Genomic DNA, 20,552 nt, shown 5'->3' with positions numbered 1-20,552 from the left:
TGAATCAGTTTTTCAGAGATTTTTGCATTGAGCATGGTTTACAGCATCAGTTCTCTGTTCCCCATACACCTCAGCAGAATGGGGTTGCTGAGAGAAAAAATAGGACATTACGGGAGATGGCCAATTGTATGATACAGTCTCGTGCTATGAGTTCTTCATTTTGGGCTGAGGCTATCAATTGTGCCAACTATATTCAAAATCGGATGCCTCATAAGGCATTGCGACACATGACTCCTGAAGAGGCTTGGACTCATGTCAAGCCTGATGTTTCTACTTTCCGCATTTTTGGTAGTGAGGATTGGGCATTTATTCCAGATGCTCAGCGGAAAGCCATGGAGAAGAAGAGTCGACCACTCATTTTTGTTGGCTACTGTGAGGATGTGAAAGCATACAGGTTGTTTGATCCTGATTGCAGAGATGTCTTGTTTCGGCGAGATGTTCAGTTTGATGAGCGTTATCCTTCTATGGATCCTCCATCTTCAGCTACTTCTTCACTACCCAGTACTTCATCTACTCCTCTACAGGATTATGCCTCCTCTGAGGAAGATCTTGAGATTGATCCCCCTTTGCCTCCTCCACCAGATGTTCCGCGAGTGCCCAAGTGGGCTCGTGATACTGTTGATGCAGCAGGACCTCTGGCAGGTGATCCTACAGATGTTCGTCGTACTCGTTCTCAGACTGCAGGTAGTGGCCTTTTGAGTCATGCCATTTCTGATGATCCTCAGAATTTTTCACAGGCGACAGGACACTCAGAGTGGGATAGGGCAATGGCTGAGGAGTATTCTTCTTTGATGAAGAACCACACATGGGATCTGTGTCCTCTTCCAAAAGGAAGAAAGTTGGTTCGGTGCCGTTGGGTGTACCGTACCAAGTATGCTGCAGATGGTTCTATTGATAGGTACAAGGCACGTCTTGTTGCAAAGGGTTTCACACAGGTTGAGGGTATTGATTACTCTGAAACCTTTGCCCCTGTTGCCAAGATGAACTCTATTCGCCTTGTACTCTCTCTAGCAGCTTCACAGAAATGGACAGTTTTTCAGATGGATGTGAAGAGTGCCTTTTTGCATGGAGACCTACATGATGAGATCTATATGGAGCAGCCTCATGGTTTTGTGCAGGACTCTTCATTGGTATGTCGTCTTCAGAGGTCTTTATATGGTCTCAAACAAGCCCCTAGGGCTTGGTATGAGAAGATGGATTCCTTCTTGCTTGCTTCCCACTTCACACGATGTCATTCTGATCCTACAGTTTACATTCAGCGTCATGGGACTGACTTATTGATACTTGTGCTTTATGTTGATGACCTCATCATCACAGGAAGCTCACTCTCCATGATACAGGGTGTTCAACAAGCATTGAGAGAGCAGTTTGAGATGACAGATCTTGGCCTTCTGCACTATTTTTTGGGCCTACAGGTTGTTCAGTCTTCAGATGGGATAGCCATACTCCAGCAGAAGTATGCTCATGATATGCTTCAGAGATTCGGCATGCTTGATTGCAAGCCTGCCCCCACACCTTTTCAGTCAGGTGTTGTTTTATCTACCACTTGCTCTACTCCTACAGTGGATTCCACTCTATATAGACAGCTTGTGGGTAGTTTGTTGTACTTGACACACACACGTCCTGATATTTCCTTTGCGGTTGGACTTGTCTCTCGATTCTCTCATAATCCTCATGAGAGTCATTGGCAAGCATCCAAACGTATCTTAAGGTATATTAGCGGTACAACATGTTATGGCATTCACTACACATCAGGGGATCCTCACATTGTTCGTTTCACAGATTCAGACTGGGCTGGTGACATTGATGATCGCAAGTCTACTTCTGGTTTTGTTTTTTGTCTTGGTTCTGGTCCTATCACATGGTCTTGCAAAAAGCAGCATGCTCACGCATTATCATCTACAGAGGCAGAATACAGGGCAGCTGTATTAGCTAGTCAGGAGGTTTTGTGGCTTCGACAGTTGATGACAGAGTTTGGATCTCCTCCTGATAGTCCCACCTTTCTATGGTGTGATAGTCAGAGTGCTATACACATTTCACGCAACCCTGTTGAGCATCAGCAGACCAAGCACATTGAGCTTCACATGCACTTCATCAGGCATCTCATTCAGGATGGTGCTTTGAGCTTGGAGTACATTCCTACTGCTGAGCAGGTTGCAGACATCTTCACTAAACCTTTTGCATCCCCGCGGTATCTTAAGCTGCGTTCTATGCTTGGGGTGAAGGAAGTTGTCCTTGGGGGGTCTCACTGATGAGTCCTTCCTTCCTTCTTTTTACTGCTATCTCTTTTTGGAGTAGAGTTTTTCCCACTGGGTTTTCTCTATTTCTCCGTTTCATAGAGATTTAGTTGTTATTGGGTACCTCATCAGGCCTTGTTGCCGGGACCCAAGTTTGCTTTAGGCTTTGCATTGTAGTTTCCTTGCTTTTTTTTGCATTGTTTGTAACTGCATTGTTGCTCATCTTAAGGGGGGGTGTTAGAGTAAAGCGTTGATTTAATTTCATTTATTAAATTTGCTTTACTCCCTTCTTAAGATTTTACTTTATGCACCTTTTGCATCTCTATTTAATAATTAATTATTAATTATTAAATAGCTTTTCCTTTTAGGTTACCCTTTTTAGGGTTTTGATCTCCTTTTATAAGGATTGATCTCCTTTGTATTTCATTATCTCTTTCATTGCTGAAAATACATTAGCACATTTTTCAGAGCAAAACCCTTTGCCTTCTCTTGTCTTTTTCTTCTGTGATAGGTTTTTGCATGCAGGTATTCGAAGGCTTTGTGGATTTGTATTGATCAAATCCTTCAGTTACTTAGCTATACTACGAATTTTTATGGAAAAAAGAACATTCTGAAAACATTGTTCTTGCTCTAATACCATGAAATGGTAATTGATTGGTGTATTCACAATGGAGATGAAAGCTCCAATGACCATAATGATTTTTCTAAACGAAAAATCAGGTACAGAATGCAAAAATAGAAAAAAGCAAAATTAACTAGAGTACATTAAGTAACCATTAAATAAGAAATATAATAATATTAATCTAATAGAAATCACACCTCTACTCTTGATTCACTTCCTTTTATGGGAAACTTTGCACTTGAATGATTTGTAAATGATAATCTTCCATCCTTCATATATATTTCATCTTTAATGAATGATGGTTTTCTTTGATAACAGTCGACACTAGGAGTACTTCATTTGGGTTTTCAAACTTTCATTTCCTTGTCCAAGTCAGGTAGGCTTTTATTGTTTCTTTTTTTGTTGCATTCGAAATTTTAAAATTGATTTATTCCTAAGGGCAACATCTCCATGTCTTCATTTAGATGGAAATTTCAATGTCATGGTGCTTTTTAGCAGGAAATTTCAGTGTCATTGTATTTTCTAGCTGGAAATTTCAACATAATGGTGCCTTTTAGCTGGAAAATTCAATGTCATGCTGCCTTTTACCTAGAAATTTCAATGGGATGTTTATTTTAGCTGGAAATTAAAGAAAACCATGGATTTGAGCTGGAATTCTAAGGAAATTTTCATTTTCACTTGGAATTCTCTTTAAAAAAAATTCAACAAAGGGTTTTTAGAATTTTGGTTATTTTCCCTTTCATGGTTGGAATTTTTGTTTCTACTCACTTAACATTTTTTTTTTCAAGTATTGAATTTTCATTTCATTTTACATCGCAACTCCACAACTTTCCATCTAACACCTTGTCTTGACATCATTTTGAAATCTTTGGACAATTTTTCAAACGTGTGAAATCCTTTATAATTTTGCCCCCAACTTCCAACTTTGACAATTCTTACTTCCAAACATGGATTTCCAAGATAATCATCATCTCAAGTAAGGATTGAAGGGGATACCATCACCTAGAGGCTGATTTCCCAAATGAAATCCTCCTCAAACCCAGATTTTAAGAACTAGGAGAGTAACAAACTGTAAAAAATGCTACCAAGCTAAGGACAACTACGCTAAACACCAAGCTAGAAAGAGGTAAAAAGAAGGGGTCCCCATTTGCGATAAGGCTTGTGTATTTAAAACACAACAGATTGCAGTTCAAGTACTGAGCCAACCATGCAATGCTTTATGTTGTGAGCACAATTGGAGTATTTTTAGCACCTACACTCCAAGAAGCACAATAGAATGTCAATACAAAGGTTAAATGATCTAGTTTATGTTCACTACAACCTTTGCCTTTTCCACATACAAAGTTTGGATAGTGAGTTATCACCCATCACACAAGAGAAGGTTGATCCACAATCAGATAGGATCAATAAGGCTGAGAATTTTATCTTTAGTGATGAGGAACATGATCGGGTTGACTAGGTGGATAGAGAGGCAGAGGCAGCAGCTGTGGCAGAGGAGGATACCCCAGTGTCTCTGCAGCCATCAGAAACTTGAACTTTTACTAAGCTTGGTAACATTAGAGAATCTGATGGCTGCATAGACATCGCCAAATGACACAGCATGAGCAAATAAATTGGATGTTGATGTGAGTGTCACTGAGACACAGGAGATCGTGTCTACATCATAATCTAGGACATATCTTACACGCCCAAGCAAGAGGGCTGACTGATGCAAGCTCCTCAAAGCCATATACTTTTGGCTTTTTTAAATATTTGTTAGAACTTTTGATATCATGGATTTCATATTACATAAGGTTTGTAAATATTTGACAACATAAATTTATCTATTTTATTTCCTTCAGCTAAAATTTGCATTTATACTCTTGATCAATGTATACTTGTGTATGTGATCAAATTAGCTTCCATTTGATGAGGTTATTGTCTCTAAACTTCAAGTGTTTTCCAATATTTTGAGTTTGCATCCAATCTAGATAATCGAGTCTGAGTCTGAATCAAAAACCTTCTTGCCGAATTCAAGGAAAGTAAGAGTCAAAAACCAGCTTGTTGAGTCTAAGTCAAGTCCAAGCCTTGTGAAATTGGTTCCAAGCAATGTCACTAACAATATTTATCTTCGCATGAGGTTTTGATATTTTTTGATATATGTGGACATAAATACTAAACTTTAATTCATTTGTGTTGGTGTAATTAATAATTCATCTAATTACACTTTACTTAAGCTTACGTAGGATAATGCATACATAGTAGTTTGCATTTGAGACAGCTAGGAGTTTGCACATTTATTGGATTTACTATCTTATGTGCAGTTCAGTTCGGCTCAGTTATTGCATATTGAGGAGAATATAGTTTATTCTTGCCAATCTTGTCTCTCATCTTTGTGCTATTCATTGGCCTCTAGATCTTGGGTGGTTGTTATTGTTGTTTCTGCAATAAGAAAATTCTTACATGGTACCAAAGCAATTCTTATGTGGTATCAAAGTGATTCTTACAATTTGGAATTCTCTTCAACTATAAGATCTTCAAGCAATGATCAGGATTTGGCAACATATATACATGTCTAATGTTTGATTCTTTCATGTTTCCAGGACCTTGTAAGTTTCACTCAACAATCTAACATTTCAATACTAATATTGTTTTCCTTGTAAAATGTCTTTGCTTGTTGTAAATATTTCTTAATCTAGAAAAGAGATGGGTATGGGTGTGTTTGGGTATATAAAAACTGCTTGTGATATGACCAATATCTTGCTTATCTAATTTCTCAAAAATATTTTAAGCACCACAAAAACATGGCTGGCATATGCTTTCCACAACACCATGAATCTTTGCGAAAAAAAAAAATGGGAACATTGGTTTTGATATTATTTGATATTTGTGGACTAATGAAGTTAGTAGCTGCGATAGAGATCTTTATCTCTGATTTTATGAGATAGAAATATGTTTGTTATGACCGTTATGATCATCTTCAGCTGAAAGAGATATATGTGAATATATTTAAGTTAATATTATGCAAAAAGACATGTCATATGTCATATGAAAATGTGAAGTGTTGAATATGTGGAAATATGAAAGGTCTCATTTTGGGACTCAGAGAGACTTTCGTGTGAAAGACGAAGAGTCTTACGCAATCTATTTATATGATTGCCTGGTATATTGTAATTCAAGAAAGTGAAAGCCTTGTACCCAAACATTTTTATCATCAATAAAAGAGATATTTTGCTGGTGTGGCTGGGATTTTCCCTTCAAGTGGAAGGGTTTTCCTAGGATAAATTTTGAGCTTTTTGTGTATAGTTTTTACTCTTCTTTGTTGTTGTTTATCTAATTTCTGAGCAAAAACATTAACATGGACATAAATACTAAAATTTAATTTATTTGGAATGTCTTCAACTGTAAGTTTTTCAAGTAATGATCAGGATTTGGCAGTATAGTTACATGTCTAATGTTGACTCTTTCATTTTTCCAGGATCTTGCAAGTTTCATTCAACAGTCCAACATTGTGATACTACTATTTTTTTCCTTGTAAAACATCTCTTATTTTTTCAATATTTCTTAATCTAGGGATGGGATGGTGCGTGGGTGTGTTTGTGTAAATACAAACTGCTTGTGCTATGACCCAAATCTTGCTTATCTAATTTCTAAAAAATATTACAAGCATCACAAATAAACAGCTGGCAAAAGCTTCTACACAGCACTATAAATCTTTGCCAAAAAAATTGGGAACAATGGCAGTGGTAAAGTTAGTTGAGAACAGGCATTGAAGTGAACAATGTAATCTAAGTTGTATACAGTTGTACATCAGATAAGTGTCTGTGTAAATGTGTTCTTGCGTAGCATGTGCGTAAACGTAATCTCATTTCATGTACTAAGGTGATATTTGCATGCAAGTATTATGCATTCATATTTCATTGCGTGGTCTACTAAAAATTGTTTAATGTCCAGGCATGTTAACCATCAGTTTGTGTGGTAAAGAGGATCAACCTGTTACTGTTTAATGCGAGAACCGTCAAACATTTCAAAGAAACAAGACCTTGCCACTTGATTCTATCATCTGAGAGATTATTTGCAGTGAGACGTAATTTCTGCAATTAAAATAACCCAAACATCAATATCCATTCTAAATTATTTTCAGCTTGAGAGTCACCTAAGTTATGAACTTCACAAGAAGTAAAAAAGCACAACTATTTACAGGTTAAAAGACTAAAGCTTCCAAATTAGTGACTGCAAAAGATTGCAAAAACAACAACAAAAAGTCATCAAATAAAATGTATAGAAAAATGCAAATTCGTACTTTTAAATTGTTGAGGTTTCCGATTTCAGCTGGTACTTCTTGCAAGCGGTTATCACCAATATCTAGTACTCGTGTTGACGCCCCGGCAGCAAAAACATCTTGTGGTACTACCTATTCAATTCCAAACCAAGCACCACATAAAATCATATTTAATATCTCCAACATTAACTCATCGATTTTCACTGGAGACAAAACCAACAGCACTGGAATTTATGGGATCATGAAATAGAAATTATGACCAACCTAGAAAAGGAGTAATCTAAAACTATTTAACAATCCATTATTCTAATTGAAAATGGAAGGAAACCTTTCAAGGCTGTGTAACAAATAAAAAAGAAAGAACATAAAGGGAAGTACAGTTCCATTTTTGTATCAAATATATGGAATAAATTCTTGTCTGATCTCCACACAACAGACATGAGTGCATAGCAGGAATGATAGCCACTTATTAAAAGTCAAAGACAAACTGTCAATACATATGTTGGTCTGATAATACCAAGAACGTGATGCACCACATATGGAAATCAAAGGACCAAAGTAATGTGAAGTAAAAAGTTGAATAGGAATAGCCTTTTCGATGGCATGTCAATCTGAAACTAAATAAAATTTTGTTTTAATTACCTTCATGTTTCTCCAAATTTTAGGCACGTGATGATGGGTTCTGCAAGTGCAGATCACAATACTAATTCCAGAATTGAGGTTCAGCATAGACGTGGTAATCAAAATAATATATAAAAATTATTTGAATTTATTAATAATTTGATATCAGAAATAACTCAAACAAACCAAGCGAAGCTGAAATTTGAAAAGGTGAATGCTTAACTTTGTTTCTTAAGCTTCACATACAGGGCTTTTGACAATGACTGTCTTCCGACTCTTATATAAAAATTGTAGTGGTGCTGCAACAATTAGACTCCCATCAATTGCAAATATACTGTCCCTAGTTTTTGTATGCTAGTTGATCAAAGCCACTGTCACATTGACTTATTTTCTCCCTAAGTACTACTAAATTCTTCAACATTTAAACTTTAGAAGCTTGTCTCCAAAAACTAAGGCATGGATGGTGATTAAGATTTTCCAATATGGTATGAGTATCCTTTTTGTGATAAGAAGGTGTGTATGCGACTGATGTAATGGGGGAGTGATGTAGGAGCATCCAGAGGTATAAGGGCAATCCTGTGTCACCCAAAAAAAAAATATACTTAGACTTAGTTTCTGTTTCATGTGTTTTCATTTTTGGATACCCATTTGGGTCAAATAAAGGTTCCAACTCTCACAGTTCCACTATCAGTGTTCGTGTAAATTCCGAAAAAATAGGAGTATCTAATTGAGCCATCATTTTGGTGAACTAGGAGGCGTAAATTGGCTAGATGAATGTAATTGTAATTTAGAGCATTCCAAAAAAAGAATCAGGTCAAAAGGCCACACGGTTTGAAAGTTATTGCAGTTTTTCGGGTTTTGGAGACCTCCTAAGAATGCTTCAAAGTCAAATTAGGGACATTAAATGACCTCGAAAAGGGCCGAAAAATGGGGGATGAGCGAAGCTGGTCCATAGGGCTATAGAGCGCTTCGAAAGCTTTTTGGAAATGTAAACGGTTCGTCAATCGGAGCTACGGTTCAAAAGTTATGCCTCCTGGAAGTTCGGTTACCGTTTCTGGATTCTTCTAGATTTGCGCCGACTTCTAACGCAGCTTCTGGAACCTTATATTTGGTCGGTGGATGCCTACTAGCACTTTCTAGAATGTACTCCTAGTCCTTAACCCTCCAAGGTCTATTTAAGGAGATTTCTGGCATTGTAAAAGGCAGTTTCGGAGTGGAGTTTGAGAGGAGGTACTGAAAGGAGAAATTATCTCCAGATTTATGCTATTGTAAGCCCTTAGGGCATGTTTTAAAATTTATTTTCTCTGTACTATTTGTACTAGCTTATTTTCTCAGTTAATATAATTTCCCCTTTTCTGTTGTGTCCCCATCAAGTGGTATCAGAGCAGGTTTTCCTGAGTGTGTAAACAGAGCGCCGACTGTGAGGCAGTTTGCACCAAGACTGTGTGGTTGTGGGTTTGAGTTAAGAAGATGCCTCCACGAAGAGAGCGTGGCGGAAGGGCCAGAGCTATTAATCCTAAGGAGATTAGAGCTCTCTAAAGGCAGGTACAAACATTCCAGGAGGAGCTCCATAGAGGAAAAATTGTGGCCGCAGGTGATGAAAGTGAAGATGACAACGAAGAAGATGAAATTGGACCAAAAGGGGAATTTGACGGGGAAGTTCTAAATCATGCAGAGGAAAGGCTTTTTAGGGCCATTACTAAGTTTGGGAAAAGACCTACACTTGAAGTGGGTGTATTTTCAGGAAATCTGAAACCAGATGAGTTGATCGATTGGATCAATGAACTGGAAGAATACTTTGAGTATGAGGATATCAGGGACCCAGATAGGGTTAAGTTTGGCCAAACTGAAAGGCCATGCCAAAATCTGGTGGCAAGAGGTTCAATTGGAAAGAAACAGAAGAGGAAAGGAGAAGATCACAAGATGGGATCGCATGGTGGGCAAATTGAAGAAGCAGTTCATTCCTATGGACTACGAGCTTGATTTGTTTAAGAAGATGCATGGGTTAAAGCAAGCAGGAAGATCAGTCCAAAAATATACAGAGGAATTTTACCGACTCTTGATTAGAGCGGGGCATGCAGAAGCAAATAAGGAGAAGGTTGCTCGTTATATCAGTGGGTTGCGACCTAGCATCCAGGAGGAATTAAGTCTGGTAAGAATGACCAGCGTTGAAGAGGCATACCAGTTTGCCCTACGAGTTGAAGAGAAGCTGAATAAAAGGTTTGAAGGAAGACAAAGAGGGTGCGGTCAAGGAGGAAGGGGAAGCGGTAGATCATCTGGAGGCCGCCATGAAACCCAAAAGAAAAATGAAGATGTGGGTACTAGCAGGAACCAAAGGAATGAGGGTTTCAACCGCTCCCATGATCAAGACTTTGGAAATCAGAGAGGAAGAGGTAGAGGACGTGGACAAGGAAGAGAAGGCTTCCGTGGTACCTATTTCCATTGCAATGAAGAAGGTCATCGTGCCTTTGAATGCCCTCAACAACAAGGAAGGACAGATAGGAGAGCTGAGGGCCAAGCTAGGGTTGCTCATGTGGATGAGGATGCACAATCATCACATTTAGAGGATGCAGAAAGAGGAGAGACCTCGGTAAATGAAAGAGTCCTACTAAGTGGTGAGATTGAACCAGGATAACGGAGGAGTTTGTTCCGTACCAGATGCAAGTGTGAGGATAAATGTTGTGACGTGATCATTGATGGTCGTAGCATTGATAACTTGGTATCAGAAGAGATGGTCTCTAAGCTGAAGCTCAAGAGGGAGAAACATCCCCAGCCCTATCGGATTGCTTGGGTAAAAGATGATCATAAGGTCCTGGTAAGTGAACAATGTTTAGTGAAATTCAAAATTGGGAGTTACCATGATGAAGTTCTCTGTGATGTTATTTCAATGGATGTTTGCCATCTATTGTTGGGTAGACCATGGCAGTTTGATAGACATGCAGTACATGATGGACATGCAAACACATACTCTCTGACAAAGGATGGAGTTTGCCACAAATTGAAGCCCATGAAAAAGGAATGTGAAAAGGTATGTAGCAGTGCTAGGATTTGTCTTGTTGATGAAAGGAAGTTTTTAGATGGCATGAAACATTAGCATATGAGCTATGCTTTGATTACTAGGAAAGATAAAGAAGGTAGTAGTGAAATACCACTTGAAGTTTCAGATTTACTAGGGGAATTTGGAGATATTATCTCTGATAATGTTCCAGATGGATTGCCACCAGTAAGGCAAATCAATCATCAAATAGATCTGATTCCAGGAGCAAGTTTGCCTAACAAGGTTGCTCACAGGATGACTCCTACTGAAACAGAGGAGCTAAATAGACAGGTTCAGGAGCTGTTGAGGAAGGGCTTGATTCGAGAGAGCCTGAGTCCATGTGCAGTACCTGCAGTACTCGCACCAAAGAAGGATGGAGAGTGGAGGATGTGTACAGATTCTCGAGCTATAAATAGGATAACCATCAAGTACCGATTTCCTTTTCCAAGGATGGATGATCTTATGGACTGCTTGAGTGGTGCTCAGTACTTCACAAAGATAGATCTCAAGAGTGGTTATCACCAGATACGGATTCGAGAAGGAGATGAGTGGAAAACAGCCTTCAAGACCAAGGAGGGTCTTTATGAGTAGTTAGTCATGCCCTTTGGATTGACGAACGCCCCAAGCAACTTCATGTGGGTCATGAATGAGGTACTTAAGAAGTTCTTGGGAAAATTTGTTATTGTTTATTTGGATGATATTTTAATTTTCAGCAAGACTTTGGAAGAACATTTATTGCATATTCGTAGTGTCCTTGAAAGGCTAAGGGAAGAGAAACTGTTAATTAATCTGAAGAAGTGTATCTTTGCAAAAAGGGAGTTAGTCTATTTGGGGTTTGTTATATCACCCAAAGGTCTCAAAATGGATCCGGAGAAGGTAAAAGCCATCTTGGAATGGCCTACTCCAAGGTCTGCTACTGAGGTAAGATCATTTCATGGTTTGGTTAGTTTTTACAGGAAGTTTATTAAGAATTTCAGTGGCATATGTGCACCCCTAACTGATACAATAAGAGGGGATAGGAAAGAGTTCAAATGGACTGTAGCAGCTGTGAGAAGTTTTGAATTGCTGAAGAAGAAGGTGACAGAACAGCCTGTGTTGGCACTTCCAGATTTTAGAAACGTTTTCCAGGTGGATTGTGATGCCAGTGGCAGCGCTATTGGGGCTGTATTAAGCCAAGAAGGTAAGCCTATTGCATATTTTAGTGAAAAATTGAATGATGCAAAGAAGAAGTATTCTGTTTATGATCAAGAGTTCTATGCAATAGTTCAAGCCTTAAAGAAATGGAGGCATTATTTATTGCCAAAAGAATTTGTTTTATATACTGATCATCAGGCATTACAGTACCTAAATAGCCAAGGTAAATTGAATCAGAGGCATATGAAGTGGGTAGAATTCTTGCAGAGTTATACATTTGTGTTGAAGCATAGAAGTGGAAAATCTAACAGGGTAGCAGATGCACTAAGTAGGAGACAGTTGTTGCTTACAGTAATGCAGGTTGAAGTAGTTGGGTTTGATGAACTCAAGAATTTGTACCCCGAGGATCCTGATTTTGCTGAAGCATGGAAAGCTTGTAAAGAGCCCGTTGCTGTAGACAGAACCAAGTGGTTAGACTATTTGATTCAGGATGGCATGTTGTTCAAAGGTAGTCAATTATGCATTCCAAGGAGTTCCATGAGGGAAAATCTGATTAAGGAGAAACACAGTGGAGGGATGGCAGGACATTTTGGTCGAGATAAGACCATTGCCATTCTTAGAGAACATTATTTTTGGCCTCAAATTTCACAGGATGTGAAGAAGTTTGTACAGAGTTGCCAGGTTTGTCAAGTTGCCAAGGGGTTTAGTCACAATACTGGCCTATATCAGCCATTGCATGTTCCATCAAGGCCATGGGAGGACATAAGTATGGATTTTGTTCTTGGATTGCCGAGGACACAAAGGGGTAATGACTCAGTATTTGTGGTGGTTGATAGGTTCTCCAAAATGGCACATTTCATTCCATGCCACAAAACTCATGATGCTATCCATATTGCAGACTTGTTCTTCAGAGATGTGGTGAGACTACATGGTCTCCCAAGGAGTATAGTTTCTGACAGAGATACTAAATTTGTGGGGTATTTCTGGAGGACATTGTGGAAGAAGTTGAGAACAGATTTGAAATTCAGTTCCACGCATCACCCACAAACTGACGGCCAAACAGAAGTGGTAAATAGAAGTCTGGGTAATTTGCTGAGATGTTTAGTTGGGGATAAGCCCAAGGGATGGGATTTGATTCTACCACAAGCAGAGTTTGCTTACAATAACTCTATAAATAGGAGTACTGGAAAATCACCATTCCAAATTGTATATGGTAATAGCCCAAGGACTGCTCCAGAATTAAGATAGAGCAAGGGGAGAGGACAAGTGCTGAAGCGGAAGAATTTGCTGAACATATCAAGCGTCTACATGAGGAGGTTCAGGCACACATTACCAAGATGAATCAAGAGTATAAAGCTAGGGCTGATCAAAGGAGAAGACATAAGGAATTCCAAGTAGGGGATCTAGTCATGGTGCACTTACGAAAAGAAAGATTTCCAGCCGGTACTTACAAGCAGCTGAAAATGAAGAAATTTGGCCCCTGCAAAATTTTGAAGAAACATGACTCAGGAAATGCATATGAAGTGGAGCTGCCAGATGGTATTTTCTCCCATTTTCAACATTGCAGATTTAACAGAATATCATGATGATGGTGCAGATGAGGAACTGGTGTTAGAGCCATGTCTGATTCCTACTTCTAAGAAGGAGGAGATAGAAGACATTCTAGATCATCGTGTGGGTAGGAGTACCAAAAACAGGTAGTATGAAGAGTATTTGGTCAAATGGAAAGGACGACCGATCGAGGACTCAACTTGGATTTCAGCAGCTGAGGTTTCCCATTTGGGATTTCCTCTATCATTCATAAAGTGACAGGGTCACTTTTCAATCTACCCTGGGTGTCTGATGCAGGAGCATCCAAAGGTATAAGGGCAATTCTGTGTCACCCAAAAAAAATATACTTAGACTTAGTTTCTGTTTCATGTGTTTTCATTTTTGGATACCCATTTGGGTCAAATAAAGGTTCCAACTCTCACAGTTCTACTATCAGTGTTCGTGTAAATCCCGAAAAAATAGGAGTATGTAATTGAGCCATCATTTTGGTGAACTAGGAGGCGTAAATTGGCTAGATGAATGTAATTGTAATTTAGAGCATTCCAGAAAAAGAATCAGGTCAAAAGGCCCCACGGTTTGAAAGTTATTGCAGTTTTTCGGGTTTTGGAGACCTCCTAAGAATGCTTCAAAGTCAAGTTAGGGGCATTAAATGACCTCGAAAAGGGCCGAAAAATGGGGGATGAGCGAAGCTGTTCAATAGGGCTATAGAGCGCTTCGAGAGCTTTTCGGAAATGTAAACGCTTCGTCAATCGGAGCTACGGTTCAAAAGTTATGCCTCCCAGAAGTTCGGTTACCGTTTCTAGATTCTTCTAGATTTACGCCGACTTCTAACGCAGCTTCTGGAACCTTCTATTTGGTCGGTGGATGCCTACTAGCACTTTCTAGAATGTACTCCTAGTCCTAAACCCCCCGGGGTCTATTTAAGGAGATTTCTGGCATTGTAAAAGGCAGTTTCGGGGTGGAGTTTGAGAGGAGGTACTGAAAGGAGAAATTATCTCCAGATTTATGCTATTGTAAGCCCTTAGGGCATGTTTTGAAGTTTATTTTCTCTGTACTGTTTGTACTAGCTTATTTTCTCAGTTAATATAATTTCCCCTTTTCTGTTGTGTCCCCATCAGGGAGGTTCATTGCTTCCACTCCCTGAACACAGTGCAATACCTAAAGTGAGGCCAAATTAACGGCATAAGTCTTTCTATATTGACATAATTCAATAACCTTGCCAGCTAAACAGAAAACTTAGTAACCACTTTTTAGATGAGTTCAATTTATGATTATTGTAAAATATAGGCACAATGTTTGAACTCTCTCTGAAAACTCTCATCTAAAGTAAACAGGTGGAGATACTTATTTATTTGAATTCCAATCATATCTGGAATCAATGTGAATCATGTGATATGGAGATGCAGCAGTACCGATTACCTCATTAAGTACGACAACCCTAAGATGGATGTACCAATACTTGAGGCCAAGGGGACAAATGACTACGAGGCTCAATCCATGTACTTAGGCCTGATTGAGGACAGACTCCCAACGCCCTGTCATGCTTTCCCATTGAATTTCATGATATGATTGGCTGTTGGGAATAACCATGAAATGGATCCAAATGCATTTAGAATATTTTGTATTCTATAGGGATTATCTATGATCACAATATTTCATGTTAATTAATTACAATCATCTCTAAGTTCTACAGCAAATGTGTAATTTATTTATAGAATACTCCTTGTAGCTAAATTGTATAGTTGGAATTGCTAGTTTTTGGGGGCAAAAATCAGCTATGTCACAAGAGGGGACATTACAAAGGGTTGTTGATCTGTATCTGCTGCAATGAACGAAGGAGATGAAACCTCAATCTCTAGGTCTGAAAGTCCCTTGATAGTCATCTTAGTCAGCAAATTTATGCTCCTCCAACAATGTTATCACCTGCTGACCTCCAATTCATCAACACAATTGCATAATAATCTTATGTCTATGCCACGTGTTCATATCTACTTCCAAAATTTATACCATAATTCCTTTGGTGTCAGCTACACGCTTTTCATAGAAAAGCTTGAAGTTGAACCTAGCAGTTTCCCCACCATATACTTGGCATCAATGGTGGAATGACACCCATATATGCCAATCTAGAAAAGGAAAATAGGCACCTATTTTTTGCTTTCCAATCCATAGGAACATTAGTAGATATTGCCATTGGAGGCAGATTTTTGGCATTCGAACTGAATTTTGTTCCTGCTAGGTAATAAATCCTAACCTTTCTGAAATTTCCTCAATCCTATGGATTTTGCGCTCATGGGTGAATATAAGCTCATGAGGCAGATTTTTCATTCCTTGGAAAATTCCTTAAAATGGTAAGTTTCACACTTAAGAGTGCATTTAAAGCATGGTAAAGGAACTAGGCATAGACTATTCCTAAAGGAATAAGCAATGGAACTTCCTCTCCTATGAAAGTCTTCAACTTACATGCATTATCTCCTAGGATTTCAGACATTTGATAAGGACCCATCCATAAATTGTCAAACTTATCATGATCATCTCTGTCTCATGTGCCTTATCCTAGCATAGAACCAGGTCAGAAATCCGAAAGTCCTTGATCTGGCCACTCTATCAAACCACCTCTTGACCTTCTAAATGTCCATAGACCAAATGATAGGGAGATATTCCCAAAGAGCTCTTGATCTACTTTTATCTACCCAAAGGGAAAACTTCAATTGTGTGTGCCAGTCCTTAAGATTTTTGTCTAGCGACTTCTTGATAGCACATAGCAAGGTCTTATTTCTCAATTCCGCCAATCCATTTCCCTAGGGATAAATGTTGGATAAGAACTTTAATGTTATCCCGAAGTCAAATTCCCAATTGGAAATCTTCAAAGATGAAAATGTTGAGCCATTCTCACAAACCAAAGCATGTGGGCATCCAGATCTAGTGATAATATAATCTTCAAGGAAGTTAATGACCACATCCATAGTTCATTGTTTAAGAGCTTACGTTTCACATCATTGTGTGCAATAGTCAGGATATAGTTGTGTTGTATCGAGGAAGGCAGATTAATCGTAGCAATAAAATCTAAGCCCAACTTAGCAAATGGCTGCAATTCAATGACAGGTTGCAGGGGCATAATAGGATTCTTTTCTCGAACATCTATTTAACAAGTGTGACAAGTTTTCATGTTTTCCTATTCATCTTTAATAATGTGGGCCAATAGTATCCTACCCTTGAGATTATTGCCTTCATGACTGGTTCCAAATTTGTTGTGGAAATGTTCAATGATCTACTTTGCTTCCTCTTTTCCTACACATCTTAAATAAATCCCATCATGATTCTTTCTATACAACAAGCTCCTTGAAGCATAAACTTTGGAGTTTTCAATCTCAAAGCTCTCTTTTGCATTGGACTTAGGTGAGAGGTACACTAGTCATTTACAAGCTAATAGACAATGTCATCATACCATTCATTGGAAGATAATTCTTCCACCACATAAACTTGTTGCACTAATTAGGGTCCTCTTGTAGCAATTGTGTATGTCAATGCCTGTCTACAGACTAGCTTCATTGGTTGTATCTCCATGTCATATTCTTGAATGGTGATTACCCATTTTCCTCTTCTTACTCCCAATTCATTTTGAATCAATAATGTCTTTATTGTCGCATCAGGAACTACAGCATATACTTAAAATGTAATGTCTTAGTTTCTTTATTGCCTTCTGATGGAACCCTAATTTTTGGCAAAAAACTAGGTCTCCATTTATAAAATAAGGATGGAAAATTCATGGAAATGAATCTCTTTTCTACTTTATATGATGATTGTGCAGACAGGGAAGAGATTTGGGGTGAGAGATCAATATAAATGAATTCTGTTAATAGTTCTTCTGCTGATGATGTACAGTCTCTCAAGAAAATGAAGGAAAGGACGAAGGCTTGCTCATCTTTGCCTTCTACTAAGGATTCCAGAGGCAGTATCACAAAGCAAGATTACTATGCTCTCCACAATGATTCAAAGAAACCTAGCATATCAACATGTGAAGAATCTTTACAAGAGGGATGCAACTCTGATATTGGATTGACAGCAGACAATTATGCTTGTGGTAATCAAATGACAAAACATTGTATTCAGCACTGTTCATTTTATCAGATTATTATAATTTGAAAATTCTTTAATACGTTTCTATAAATGTCTTAAATTAATATCCCTCTTTTGTAATAACATTGGATAACTTATATGTTTTTCAAAAGAGAAAAAATCTTATAATATATATAACCTATACTTAAAGGGTTGTGACCCCCCACATACCACTACACCGGAAGGACGCGTCAATATGTTTGACTTACCAAATTACTAATGCACAAATATGACAAGGTTTAAGCGTTAATAATAAAGTGCATATAGCACAAGTCCATTCATTAATACTGAGCACATAAGAAGGAAGGTATCTGCAGTCAAACAATATGTCTGATAACATGTCAGATGGAATAAGACCTCCCCTCATGAGAAGATGAGACTGCCAAGATCAAGGTGGCATGTGTGACAGAGTACATGTTGTTATTATTATTATTATGCTTATTTCATGAATGATAGACATTTATTGGGTTGAATAGAGGTAGAGATATAAAGTGGTATATATATAATGGGTATAATATATAGATATATCCATTAGAAATATCAATTGACACAACATATTTCGAATGGATATTATCATTATCTATAATATTTAATCAAGAAGTTGTTCATTATATTTATACAAGTTTTATCCGACTAAAGCTAAAAATACATTAACAAGCACAAAGATTCAGAGACATCTCAATTCTCTACATCGTGATATATTCTCAATAGAAGGAAGCTTCAAAGAGTTTAATAAGCTCGTGCACATATTTGTGCTAGCTACAAGATACTTCTCCTAATCCAGAAACAACCATAAATCTGACACACAACAGGTTGTGTATGACGCACATACGAAGATTGCCAAATACAGTTCTGATGAGCAAAAGGCACTTTCATTATGGTGCAGTCATAAAGAACAAAAAGAAATTGAAGTGAAAATACTATTTGGAGCCCGCGATATTCAGTCTATGGAGGAATCAAAATAAGCATGCAGTTGAGACACAATTGGTGTGTGATTAAAGAGAACCACGTCAAGCCTGTTAGTGTAAATAATTATTATTTACACTTTACTTAAGTTTACTTAGGATAAATGCATTATTTTATTATTTATTAGGTTAGACACCTAGGAGTATGCGTACTCATACAAGTTGTCATGTTGACAACACAACAGCTAGCAACTCTATTTTAGCACATGGTGTCTACAACACTAGAGTTTGCATAATCAACAGAGTTGTCATGTAGACAACACAGTTGTTCCTACTCTAATTAAGCACATGGTGTCTACAACATAATTTTACGTGACACACCTATGTAAGCTTATCCTCTCATCATCGCACTAACTCCTGTGCTCAATGGAGGATAATCCACTCTTGGTGGACATATGCTTTGTTGTGAGGCTTATCATTTTGCTAACTCCTAGTCATTCTAGAGGCTGCTAACTCCTAGTCATTCTGGAGGCCTTTATATACAGGCACTTCTAGTGTACTTGTACATTATTCATTATCATATTGTTATTCTAATCATACTTTATTGGTCCATATTGTGCTAGTGCTTGAGCTTCTTGATCTTGAGAGATTTTTCCCTAAGGCAAATTCTTACAAAGTCACATCAGCAATAACATATATACAAATTCTGGAGCCAACAGTTATTTTCTTGACTTGGGTATGCTAAGACTAACTCTTTTAAAAAAAACAATCTTCTGAAGACCAGGCAAATTTGTGGGTACAATTGGAGGGAAAGTACGCACAATTACAAAGATCAAAATTATATTTGTGTATCAACTTGTTCAACACAAAGATTTTGACCATGTCAATCATTATATTCAGAAAGCAGAAAATTTTGATTAAGCACCTCAAAGACAAAGAAACCACAGTCATTCATAAGGAATAGATCCACAATAAGAGGCAAATCAAACATGAACAGAATCAAAGGATATGTAGGAAAATTGCAGAAACTCCAGTGGTTGTCGCATGATGAATATGGAAGTGTAACTTCTCAACCATGAGTCATAGTCACACATAATAGCGATGGTGAGAAACCGAAAATAATGAACGAGGAAAGGGAAAGAATATTGTCCAAGATGTACAACTGAAGAGGAGGCCCAATGAGCATAACAAAAGACCTCCGCAAAAGAGGCAAACGCTAGTGATGACACCAACATTGCCTAGTAGGCCCCTGAGGTTAGAAGAAATTGATCCTTTCAAGAGGGAAGAAGTTGAAACAAGGAAGACAAGGATGTCACAAGGAGATTAGATAACTCAGTTATTTCAAGATAGAGAAAGCAATAATGCTTGAAAAGAGACTTCCCAACAAAGAAATCAAGAGCAAGAGCCTGCCATAAGGGATGCCTTGGGGCCATATTAGATGAAGATTTAGTAGAAGTAAAAGTTCCTACTAAAAAGGCAGACCCACTGTAGAGATAGAAGTTCCTATCACAAAGGCAGAAAGTCCCATTGCAAAGGAAGAGATCAATGAAGGGATGGTACAGAAAATAGAACGGTTCTCACTTTATGATTTTCATGGTTGTGACCCAGATTGTTTAAGGGAAAGGATGCATAGTAGTCATGAGAAGAAGCTTGATCCTGCATTGGAATTTTTCATAAGCAGAAAGTCAGCTTGTCCTCTGGGTTTTTTCAATGATATTGTTTACAATTGCAGGCTAGTTCTGCAAAACCCTAGGTTATAGAGTCGCAAACCCTAGTTTAGTGAATTAATTATGAAAATGTGTAAGAAAGCAATCCACCATAAGGGTAATGCGGATTTGATGAGGAAGAGTGTCACTATCAATTCATGGGTTTGGACTTTGACGGCATAAATGATACATTATTGGACAACAAAGTTAGGGTTAGGGATGCCAAGTTGCAGAGATGGGTTGGGAGTTGTCTAACAACTTTTACAAGAAGAGGGAGGCTAAAATTTGAAAGGGAAACGAATGTGAGCTTGACATGGGCAAGGGTGTGCTACCAAGTGTGTTTGTTGATGCTAACTTCATTA

The 20,552-nt window shown here is 38.1% G+C and overlaps 1 protein-coding gene across 3 annotated transcripts in view; it reads right to left on the bottom strand.

Moving 5' to 3' along the window:
- The window catches only part of LOC149549386 (LRR/ubiquitin-like domain protein), a 170,057-nt gene that overhangs the window by 78,378 nt on the left and 71,127 nt on the right, over positions 1-20,552 (bottom strand). For all 3 annotated transcript variants that reach the window (XM_089792786.1, XM_089792789.1, XM_089792788.1), the window contains exons 4-5: positions 7,142-7,252; positions 6,832-6,932 (exon numbers count right to left, since the gene is read on the bottom strand). In XM_089792786.1, coding sequence (XP_089648912.1) covers positions 6,832-6,932; positions 7,142-7,252 — 212 coding nt within the window. The remainder of the gene's footprint in view (positions 1-6,831; positions 6,933-7,141; positions 7,253-20,552) is intronic.

This window comes from Cupressus sempervirens, chromosome 7, assembly GCF_028749045.1.
Source record: "Cupressus sempervirens isolate cs-2001-9-10 chromosome 7, ASM2874904v1, whole genome shotgun sequence".
Lineage (NCBI taxonomy): Eukaryota > Viridiplantae > Streptophyta > Pinopsida > Cupressales > Cupressaceae > Cupressus > Cupressus sempervirens.
Note: the sequence above shows the minus strand (reverse complement) of the source record. Positions and strands in the feature narration are given on the sequence as shown.